Genomic DNA, 12300 nt, shown 5'->3' on the forward strand with positions numbered 1-12300 from the left:
GACTCTTACCCTTGGGATACACAAATGCTCATCCCCATAAATATGTACAGTTGTGTATGTGGAGGAAAAGAATCTATGATTCTGGTACATGCCATGTCAAAGGACATGTGTTAGATGGGGGTGACAGAAAATTATTATTCTTTATGAGAGAAATAAGGTCGAAAACAAATGACAATTTATGAGTACTCATTCACTGATGTGATTCTTTCCTAGTGTCCATGACATTTAAGGGTTTATGTAGGGTTGTCAACGGATGCTTATCAGTTTGGATACAGTAATATCCAAATCCGAATTCAAAAATTTTATCTGATATCTGAATTTAAATTCGAATCCAATGAATATTCTAAAACTCTATCCGAATTCGAATCCGATTAGCTTATTGGATATCGGATAATATCCAATTAGAATTCAAATAATTTATATATATATAAAATAAATAAATAATATATATTATATTATTTATATAAAAAATTAATCAAATAAAATAATATATATTATATAGTATTTTGAATTATATATTATCGGATTTGAAATGTTAATATCTGAATCCGTATCCAATAAGGATTCGAATATATAAAATTATTCAAATTTGAATCCGATATCTGAAATTTTTGGATAATATCCGATTTTTCAAATTCGAATTCGAATCGGATTCAAATTTTTGACTATCCATTGACACCTCTAGGTGTATGTATCTTGAATAGTAATTTGATATTGTGAGCTACGATCTCTAGATCAAGCAATATGTATGATGAAAAACAGTCAAGAAAATACAAGATTTTCATTATTCAACCAAGCTTCCATCTACGGATGAGAGACCTTCACTACTTTTGAGAATGATTATAAGCCCTATATATGTTGTGTTCCATAGGTTGGTGGATGCCCATTAATAGGGTTATATTATTTGACCCATTGTTGGCTTATTTTTTTAAGCCCACCATGTGATAAATGAATGGAGTTCTCTAGAGAATTATGGCCCTATTTGTTTACACTGCAAACAGCCATAAACATAAATATTTTCGAAGCTTTGCGGAATATGTTTGATTGGTTATTATTTAATATGTGGCAAACTAATATAAAATTAAGTGAAAATTCCAATAAAATTTTCATGAATTTTTCTGGAGCAAATAGCTCCACAAATTTTTATGTTAGTTGAGTTTCTTCGATATATCCTATTATCGAACTAATCTAAAACTTAGAAATCTTTTCTCTCTTTCTCTCACTTACTCTCTCTTCTCGTTCTTTCTCTCTCCATCTTCCTCAAAATGTAGAAATTATTTCTCCATCTTTCTCTCTCAATCAGTTTTTAGCCAAAATCTTTGATTGATCTCATATGAGTTTCAAGGTTCCTCAATTGATCTCTCTTGATTGTGATTTGATCTTTCGAACAATGCAATTGAACTTCAATAGTTTCAATCTAAGCTTCAATTTCAAGGTAACAAGCTTTGATTGACCCAAGTTTTGATTGATCTCTGTTATAGACTTCGATAGATCTCTGTGTTGCAGACTTTCATCCTCTTTTTCTTCCATCTTCTCTCTCATCAGAATCGGTGTTTGTAAAGAGGATACTTTGAATAAAAAAGAATACTTCGTCAAAGCTCAAAGTAAGGAGAATACTTCATCAGGTGCACCAACTTTCTCCTCACCGTAATTTTTATTTTAGGTTTAGGTTAGGGTTTTGTATATTCCTCTGGTTAGGGTTTTTGATTTTCAGTTTAGGTTTGTGTTTACCCCAAAAGGAAGGGTTTAAATGAAAGGTTTAGGCTTTGTACTTCGATCTTGCATTGAAGATGTTCGAAGAAATGACCGAGAGAGACTAGGTTTCGTGATTTTCAATGACTACATTGACACTTCAAGAAAGTGATTTGGATCACGAAGCACAAAGGGAGAAGTTAAATTTGGATCTGAGAAATCTTAGCTTAAACTTGTGTCATGTTAATAAATTGAACACAACAATAATGAGGATGTTGTGATGGGTTAGTAGAGAGATTAGGAAATATAAAATTAAAAACAAATATATTCGGAAGGATCCCTATACTACAAAAATGTTCGTTATAAAAAGTGAAAAATATAGAAAGAATAAATTTGAGTCCTTACATGAAGAGATTGGGGAGTTGTAAGAGATTTTTTTATATATAGTTTAACTTATCTTATTGGTTTGTTGAATAATTCTTGGAGTTTAATTTATTGAATTTGAACAATTCTATAAGTTGTATGAGACTTTTAGTTGAAATGATTTAATTTATCTTTCGATTTTTTTTTTAATGATATAGGACCATATGTCAATTATTATTTAACTTTAAAAAAGATTTTAAGAATATTTTTTGTTTAATTTGCATTTTTTTTTTTTTTTTTTTTGTAGGATAACCAAGCAAACGCAAAATTTTGTATTGGACAACCAAGCACTACAATTGCAAAATGCATAAAATTAAGTAAATGCAAAATTTTGTATTTGCGGCAATTTGCAGTTCAAGCAAGCAGGGCATGTATGTTTTTGTTTTGGGACTCTTGAGACAAGGAAAATAGAAAGAGAGAAAAAGAACAATGTGTTAGGGTTTTTTTTAAGGCTTTCATATAATGCTCAAGAGCAAGATTATGTGCGAGAGATCTTTCTCTTAGTTCCACCACAGAGTATTGAGTCTTCTTCATCAAGAATGATAGGTGCTTTATGGTAAAATTTATTTGTCGTTAAAGTTAGAAAAAGGTAATCCTTATTTTTCTTCAATTTCTTGTAACACCTCAAGCGTTGGATAAGAGCATTAGAAGAAAACCTTTATATCATCATCTTTTGAATAGTGAAGATTGTTTGGAGTTGTCCCATAGTTTTTCCCTCACATTAAAAAGGTTTTCTATGTAAAAACTTGGTGTTGTGTGGTTTGCCTTTTATGTATTTAATTACTAGCCTCTTCGATTTCTTTATTTGATTATTTCATAGTTTAGCTTAGTAAAGAAAATGTTGAAGTAACGTTGAAATTGACATTGTTTCACACATTGCTGGCATGAATGTGTGTATAGGACCATAGATGTGTTTCATCAAGAATCGTGTGAGAAGCATTTATGGTTTTGTGCACACCAATGTGTGAAACACGACTCACTTAGTAATTACATTTTTCCTGTTTGATTGATTGTCTCTTTGTTACACACATAGGAAGGTTCTCATCATTCTTCCCCCCAACAATATAATGGTATAATTGTAGGTTTTTCGTCCAAAATCATCTCTTCCAAAACTCAAAATATCATATTTTCTCAAATGTCAAATTTCCCTATTAATTTTTTGTTGGGTCAGAGACTGTATAAGTAGGGTATTTGACAAACAGTACCCATTGGCACCTTAATTCAAGATATCTATCCGAACAATATACCCAGTAGGCCTAAGCCGATTCTACACAACAAAAGATACAATAATCATTCCATCCAAATGCCTACATTATCCAAATCAATTTATAGAAAGATTAAACATATATTTACCCTCACAATCTCAAATGACTAAAATACATAAAAACGTTCCAATGGTATTTAGAAAAGCTATAATAAGAGTGTCCCTTCCACCATGGACAAACCCAATTGAAGTCGGAGTGTTGGGTAAAGGATGGTTATTCTTGGAAGAGGGATCTGGAAGAGAAGAGGGATCCCCGGCTTCTGGGGCTCCAATGGGAGAAATTGCACGATCTTTATTAACGATGACGGAAAGTTTCATTCCTCCTAGGCAATGTAACTTGTTCCCACAAACGAAGTATCTTTCTCCTGGGGCCGACAATGGTATTGAGGTGTTCCCATCACTGCTTGTTTGTATAACGTTGGTCACGTTGCAACCATTAAAACTATCTTGGTCCACCTCACTTACACTGTGGGACGACGAGTATTGGAACACTGGCAACAATAGAAGTGAAATTTCAGTAATTTAAATTCAGAATTAGGGATATTTTTATGAACTAGTTAGAATAAAGAGAATAGGTCATGCCGCCCACTTATCGCCGTGGATTGGTTGGAAATAGAACCAATTAGATTTTATCTTGAGAGAATTACAAAAATGGATATGAATTTTTCAAAAATTATACAATCTGCTATGAATTTTTTTATTTTAATAGAAAATGGGAGTATACCCATTTTCATAAATAACTTTTTTTTTTCCGAAGACCGATGAAGTAATGAACTCCCTTCTCTTAAAAAGCCATTAACTTTTTTTTAAAGGTGGCAAATTCACTTTTTTTTTTAACCGTGATAATATGACGCTCCTTTCTATCAAACACTTCCTACGCCCCCATCACAAAACAGCAGATCAAATGCCTAGGGATCACAAGGAAAAGATTTATGGTGCTGCGTTCCCGAGGTGAATGATCTACAGTTCAGTGATGGGGGTGTAGGGGGCCGGCATTTGTCAGAAGGGGGTGTCATATTATTACGACTGTTTTTATAAGAGTGAAATATATTCATGATCTTAATTGTATATATATATATATAAAGTAACATTAAAATTGACATCGATTCTCACATTGCTGATGTGAAGGTGCACACATAGCCATAGATGCTTTTAACTCGTATCTCGATCAAAAACCTCTATGATTCCGTACATACATACACGTCAGAAATGTGAGAATCGATATCACATTCACCCTTGCAACATATCAACAGTGAATAAGAGGCACCAAAATAAAACAAGAAATAATCACTTACATAGAACATCGCCAACCTTGAACACCTTGTCTTTGACCCATGTATCAAAATCAGAGCTTATGTCCCATCCAGAGTTATCCCCCACAGTGTACGTAGTTGCTGTGCAAGTTATCACAAGACCAAGACCAACAAGAACATGAAATAGGAGAAGCTTGGCCATGGTGAGAGTTTGAATCGAAGACAAGAGGGTTGTGTTGTGTGTTGTGTGTTGCGCGGTGTGCTGTGCTGTGATGCAGGTTTATTATTTATGGGGGATGGCTCATAAGTAGATAACCTAATCTCATAGCCAACTTGAACTTTTTATTTTGATTTTTGTATTGATACTTAATTCTTTTTTTGTAAGTTATTTTGATTTTATTTGGAGTTAAAAGTACTATTGGACATACACGGGACATATATACCCCTTACCCAATTGTTCATATCTTTTCTGTTGCATAGTATTTTGGTAATTTAATGATTATCAAGGAGGGCAGGATTGTCAATGAATGATATATCGTGTAAAGGTCTGTTTGGTACCTGTTATTTCTGAGAAAACATGTTATTGAAAATTCGTTCACTAGACTGCCTTCGAAAATTGCTGGTGCTGATGGGTTTGAGTCTTTTAACACTTTTTTTGCACAAAAATAAGACATCTCGAAAATTGCTGTACTTGCAACGTTGAGAAACTGCATTTTGCATAAAACCCATTAAGTTCTGCTCATCCAAACAGAACCTTTCTAAAAAAAATTGTTGGCAGGATTTGGTGAAGATGGAGTTTCGTTGGAAAGCAGTTAAACATCCTCCAACTCCAAATCCATTTTGACTTTTTCTTGTCCTGTTTTGTTTTTTTATAATTTAAAAAACTTTAGCCACCAAATTGCATAAAATAGAACCTTAAGGGAGACTATTTGATATAACTGAGTCCTAATATAATGACTCTGAATTCCTTAATCTATGCATCATGAACACTATCTTACAATTTGATGATCTGAACCATGTAAAATAATCAGTAATATAATTATATATTTCATTTTTTACACACTAATCGATTCTCATCTAGGCCGGTTAGGTTAGGACACTTGGCTTTCACCCAGCCGACCTCTTAATCTTAGGCCCATAAAAGTACGTTGTTGGCATTTGACTGAGATCTAATATGATTTCTCTATTACTTGTAAAATATTGTCATAGTCAATAAAATTCAAGCAGTTTTATATATTTTGATAAAATAATTAATTTTTGATAATTTAAATATTTGTTATCTTAAATAAATATGATTTTATGATGAAACATATTCTAATATAGGACTTAAAATGACATGGATTCAGGCTGGATCTAACTATATCCATATTTAGATCTAATTTTTTTAATCGGATTCGTATCAAAACATGACTCGGATCTTATTAGCTAAAATCATATATAAATCATATTGATTACACTAAATCCGGATTCGGATCTGACCCACTGAATTACTTAATTCAAGTCGGATAATTTTGGACTATTCAACATTTTTTCTATTATATTTCTTTTTTATTTGTTATATTATTCAATTTTACTATTATAATTTATTTATTTTCTAAGAATTCATATTATACTAAAGTAGTAGATAAAAGATATTTTGAAAAGTAAAAACTAATTTTCAAAATAATATATCATTCGGATCTAGGCAGATATAGGCGTGAATTCATATCTGACCCAGATCTGCATTGGATTAAGTATATCAACCCATATTTTTATTTGGATCTATTCCAAGGGGTCCAAACCCGTGAGATTTGGATTACTCAAATTTCAGATAAAATCCAACCCATTTTATCTCTATTCTAATCATCTTATTTTACTCAAAAATTATAATTAGTTAAATAGGACTCTAGATTATAAATAATGTTTAGTGAGTTGAATGATTTATACACTAAATGACTCAGGTGAGTCAATTCGATTTTTTGGATTAAAGATTTTTACACGGAGTTGTAAATCCCACCCACATAAGTGGTAGGTATAACTCCTTTAAAAATGGGAGTTGAGGACCTTTTTGGAGTTGCAACTCCATGGAATTGGTGAACTAAACAACCAATTAGAATATTAAGGTAGGAGTTGTTACTTCAACTACCATTTCTAAACACACCCTTAGCCTCATTTGTAAGGCTGTCAATGGATTGGATTGGGATCAAATTGAGGTTGATATGAGACCGATCCAATAAGGATTGGACTGCATGGATCGGATATGGAACGTCTAATTTTTTGTTGGAACTCAATATTAGGATCCAAATCCAATTTGATAACAATCGGATTCAGTCCTGACAAGATCCAATCAGATTTCAAATACAAATATAAATAGGGAGCTTCTATTGCCACACCAAGTTTTACTAAGAGCATGATAAGAACAAAGTCTCCTAGTGGGCACATAGTTGTGACTAAGTCAATGGATTGAATAGGGGCGAGACAAATTAGACTCTAATTTGAATTCCTTACCATAGTTTACTTAGTCTTGATAAGTATCTGTCGTTCTTTTTTTTTTTTTTTTTTTTTTTAAAGTAGTCCTCCTAGAATAAAGGTAACATTTTATTAACCTAATGTGGAGAGTAGTTTAAATAAGGATGATGGAATGGATGAGAAACTAGAGAAAGAATTCTTAAATAATCCTAATATCGTCTATTCAATGGACAATTCTTTTTATCCTCTCTGTCATTGTCCTCTTTGATTTTACAAGTAATCTTATCATTTGGTATCAGAGCAGGTTCGATCCATGATGCATGGTATCAACCCGAACACAAAGGAAACAAAACATGGAGCAAGAACTCTGACAATTCTCCGAGCGATCAGAACATTAATGGCATGAAGTGATGGAGATGATTGCAGCTCTTAACTAAAATATGATCATCTATCGGAGAACGTACAATGTATGAGGGTAGAGGCCAGCGAGAGTCAATCTATAGGGGCAACACCAAACCACGAGCATGAACCAAACCAAAGGCGTGGGGATGTGAACTCAGCCATTAGTTTACGAACCATCCGACTTGAATTTCCTAGGTGTTGTGGAGAGGAACCGATGGGGTGGATTTATCGTATGGAATTTTCTTTTGAATATTATCAAACACTGATGGCACAACAAATGAGAATAACTTCATTTCGTCTCGAAGGAGAAGCTCTTCAATGGTTTAAATGGATGAATATTGTTGTTGAATTTTTAAGTTGGGCGGAGTTCACCAACACAATAAGTGCCCGATTTGGTCCAACCGAATATGAAGATTATGTTGAATCTTTGGCAAAGCTTTGCCAAACAGATAATTTTCGGGAGTACCAAAAGGAGTTCGAGATGCTTGATAACCATGTTACCGGGCTCCCAGAGTCATTCCTTTTGAGTTGCTTTATCAGAGGACGTAAAGAAAGATAAGAGTCAACATGAGGATGTTTAAACCCACGACTCTTATGACTGCTATTGAGCTGGCCAAACTACAAGAAGAGAAGACATTCATAAGGAAACAACATCAAAGATCAGCAACTTTTAAAACTTCATCAGCAAATCCTGCACCGATTCCACCCATACCCGTTATTAAGCGATTAACATCAGAGGAGGCTGAGGAACGACGTCGAAAACAGTTATGTTACAATTGTGATAATTATGAAAATAAGAAAAGAACATAATAGGAAGAAATGAACGAAATCCTTCATTGAATCAATTGGACCAACCATGGCCTTATATATATGGAAGAGAAACTCAAAGAGGGCTCTGGAAGGCTCCTCTAACAAATTCTATAACAAACTTTAAAACAGAAAGAGGAAATTCAATAACCAATACTAACTAACATTATTCTCTAATATTCCCCCTCAATCTCAGGGCGCCAAAGGACTCCACTCTAAGTTTGGACCTTAGCTCATAAAACCTGGTACTCGATATAGCCTTGGTCAATATATCAGCAACTTGATCAATGCTTGGTACATGCTTAACCACAAATAATCCTTGTACAACTTTTTCTCGGACAAAGTAAAGATCAAGTTCGATATGTTTGGTTCTGGCATGTTGTATTGGGTTTGTAGAGAGCATTACAACGTTGAGGTTGTCACACCATAGTGTTGGAGGTTTGGTGCTGATCACATTCAGTTCTTTAAGCAAGGATTGAAGCCAAGTTACTTCAACTGTCAAGTGAACAAGACTTCGGTATTCCGCTTCGGTGCTCGAACGCGATACCGTGTGTTGCTTTTTGGATTGCCAAGTGACTAAATTAGAGCCCAAATAAACACAAAAACCAGATGTAGATCGACGATTGTCGGGGTCGGATGCCCAATCGGCATCGCAAAAGCTTGTGATGTGAAGATTAGAACTCTTACGAAGATGGAGACCTGAGTCTAGTGAACCAGCTTAATACCAAAGTACTTGTTTCACAACCTACCAGTGAGCTTCAAGTGGGTTCTACAAGAATTGACAAACTCGATTAACAATATATGCAATTTCTAGTCGAGTAATGGTTGCATACTGTAAGGCCCCCACAATACTTTTATACAACTGAACATCTCTAATAGGATCACTTCCATAGCTAAACAACTTGTGGCCACTGGTCATTGGTGTACTGATGCCTTTAGCATATTGCATCTTAGCTTTGCAAAGTAGGTCAGTGATGTACTTTGTTTGGGACAAATGCAAACCATCGTTAGTTCTAGTAACATGTATGCCAAGGAAGTAATTGATAGGCCCTAAATCTTTGAAAGCAAATGATGTATTGATGGCTGAGACTAAGTTTGAAACCACTTGAACTGAACTTCTAGTTATTAATATGTCATCTACGTACACCAAATAGAGATTGATCAAACTTGGCCGAGGGGAAACCCAAGCTGACCAAAGTATGCTGTAATTTTTCAAACCAAGCTTTTGGCACCTGTTTTAGTCCGTAGAGAGCTTTGTGTAGGTGGCAGACCTGATGATAACGACTAGGATCCTCAAAACCTGGAGGTTGCACCATGAATACTTCCTCTTTTAAGTCTCCATTAAGAAATACGCTGTTAACATCCAATTGGCGTATATCCCAACCTCGAGTGAGAGCAATAGTAAGGATCACTCAGATAGTTGTGGGCTTGACTACAAGGATGAAAGTCTCATTGAAATCAAAACTCTCCACTTGATAAAAACCTTTCGCAACCAAACAGGCCTTACACTTAAGTATCGAACTATCCGGATTTTCCTTAACTTTGAAAACCCATTTGCAACCTATGGCTTGACGACCAGCGGGTAGATCCTCAAGAGTCCATGTTCCATTTCGCACTAAAGCTAAGAACTCATCTTTCATAGCTAATCTCCAATTTTCATTGGCGAGAGCATCATGGACAGTAGTTGGTTCCCTAGAAAATCCCAGCTTTGACTCTTGTAGTCATAGGATGGGATGGAATAGGTGCTGATGAAGGTTGTTGAATTTCATCCTGAGTAATAGAGATATCATCAGCCTGCATAGGTACATTAGTATTAGCAACAAAATTAGCAATATGAGTATTAATATCATTGGTAAATAAACCAGAGTCAGTGAGTTTCAAAGCAGAAATGTCAGTAGCAGCCTGTGGATCATGAGTAATAACAGGAATAAAAGCTAAAATAGGATCTAGTGGACTCACAGGAATAAACCGAGAACATTGTGTAGATTGAGAGAAAGGAAAAGTGTGTTCATCAAATAACACATCTCGAGAGATAATTATTTTTCCCTTAGGATCTAGACACTTATAACCCTTGTGATTGAGGCTGTAACCAAGGAAAGTGCATGGGAGTGAGCAGAATTGCAGCTTATGGCAATTGAAAGTTTTGATATTGGGAAAACACAAACAACTAAAAATTTTGAGATAAGAGAAATCAAGTTTGACATGAAACAAGATCTCATAAGGAGTACGATGACTAAGGACAGCAGTAGGCAAGTGATTAACAAGAAAAATAAAAGTCTGAAAAGTTTCATCCCAATATTTGATAGGCATAGAAGCTTGAGCTAAAAGAGTCAAACCATTCTCAACAATGTGCCTATGCTTTCTCTCAGCATGGCCATTTTGTTGGTGAGCACTTGGATAAGACACCCTATGGTAAATGTCATGATCTCTAAAAAAAGAAGAAAACGCTCTAAATTCACCGCCCTAATCGGTTTGAATGACTTTGAGAGGGCAACCAAGTTGTAATTCATCTTGTTTTTTAAAGTTAACAAAGGTTTCAAAGGTATCAGACTTGAGCCGCAACAAATATATCCAAGTGTACCTAGAATAGGCATCAATAAAATGAACATAATATCGATACCCATTAGCAGAAGGAGTTGGGGAGGACCCCAGAAATCTAAGTGAATCAACTGCAAAGGTGTAGTGTATTTGATTATGGAATTGGGAAAGGGAAATTTATGTATTTTGCCCAAACAACATGATTGACAGAAAATAGTATTCATTTTATTAATGTGTGGAACATTACAAACTTGTATGACAGGTTTTACAATTTGGGAAGAAGGATGACCCAATCTGTTATGCCAAAGTTGAAACAGTTGAGTATCCTTGGACAATGTAGACATACAAACTGTAGGAGAAACAATGATACTACTAGAAGATTGAGCAGGAAGGGTGAAAGTGTTTGGAGGACTCGCTTGACGTGAAGCAGGACGAACAAATTGAGGTAGATAAAATCCATATAAGCCATCTCTAAGAATCCCTCTCATTACAACCTGGTGAGTTACTTGATCTTTGACAAAACAATAGTTAGAATGGAATTGAAAATATAGATTATTGTCAAATGCAAATTTAGAAACACTAAGTAAGTTTCTAGTAATTAAGGGCACATGAAGAATCTGATTGAGTTTAAGAAGATGAGATTGAGAGAGAAAATAAGAATGACCAATAGCCTGAACTAACAAACATGTTTCGTTGCCCATATGAATCTGATCTATACCAGAGTAGCCATCTCGAGTCATAGGTTATTTGCATATGGAGTACAGTAGCGTGTCATCCCTAAATCCGAATACCAACAAGGATCATAAGGAGTGTGAGGTGTAGCAACCATAGTTGTGGCTTGCATCTGAGGCAAAAAAGAAGCATTTGATGGTGTGATAGCTAACGGGCCTTGGAAAGACTCATCAAATCGATGCCAACACTGAAGAACAGTGTGGCCAGGCTTGTTACACAACTGGCATTAAGGTCATAACTATCCATACCAGGGGAAACTAGATCGACCACCACCCTGATGATAGCTACCTCGATAACTACTAGAACTAGAACGATCCCCAAGTCCACCATGAAATCCACCACAAGAAGAAAGTTAAAATTGGAAATAGACCGATTAGAAGGAGCTTGAAGAAAGGCTCCGCGATGCTATTTGCGCGGATGGCCATGGGTAGCAAGGTTAGCAATAGCAGTACTAGAATCAAGCCCTCTGGAATGTTTTTCAATCCGGGACTCTTGAGCAAGCAACAGAGATTCAATATCTTCAACAGAATATGCATCAGATTGAGTTAACAGAAATTATAAAGGTATCATAATCCTGAGGTAAACCCTCAAAAATAGCTTCGATGTGAGCAGTAGAATCAATAGGATAGCCAACAAAAGTCAAACGATCGATGTAATTTTTTATGCGAAGCAAATAATCGTTAATAGAAAAATAACCTTTCTTTAGATTCTGAAGTGCACGCTTGAGCTGGTCGATTTTAG

The 12300-nt window shown here is 35.0% G+C and overlaps 1 protein-coding gene and 1 long non-coding RNA gene across 2 annotated transcripts; one reads left to right on the plus strand and one right to left on the minus strand.

The window, feature by feature from the left end:
- The first annotated feature begins 1212 nt into the window (after positions 1-1212).
- Positions 1213-3212, plus strand: LOC147393332 (uncharacterized). The gene is made up of 3 exons (XR_015182213.1): positions 1213-1435; positions 1546-1625; positions 2363-3212. It is a non-coding gene; the product is annotated as an uncharacterized LOC147393332 (long non-coding RNA).
- Positions 3213-3346: 134 nt separating this feature from the next.
- Positions 3347-4906, minus strand: LOC147393333 (mavicyanin-like). The gene is made up of 2 exons (XM_086456365.1): positions 4675-4906; positions 3347-3870 (listed from the first exon to the last, which is right to left on the minus strand). The coding sequence occupies exons 1-2, from the start codon at positions 4832-4834 to the stop codon at positions 3479-3481; spliced, it is 552 nt and encodes a 183-aa protein (XP_086312491.1). The 5' UTR covers positions 4835-4906; the 3' UTR covers positions 3347-3478.
- Positions 4907-12300: the final 7394 nt, after the last annotated feature.

The sequence above is a fragment of the Akebia trifoliata genome, chromosome 10 (genome assembly GCF_017979445.1).
Source record: "Akebia trifoliata isolate Shusen 1 chromosome 10, ASM1797944v1, whole genome shotgun sequence".
Taxonomy (NCBI): Eukaryota; Viridiplantae; Streptophyta; class Magnoliopsida; order Ranunculales; family Lardizabalaceae; genus Akebia; species Akebia trifoliata.

Coding starts and splice junctions, on each gene's coding strand:
- LOC147393333 (XM_086456365.1), bottom strand. CDS start 4,834: ATGGCCAAGCTTCTCCTATTTCATGTTCTTGTTGGTCTTGGTCTTGTG. Junction 3,871..4,674: donor CAAGGTTGGCGATGTTCTAT/GTAAGTGATTAT, acceptor TATTGTTGCCAG/TGTTCCAATACTCGTCGTCC.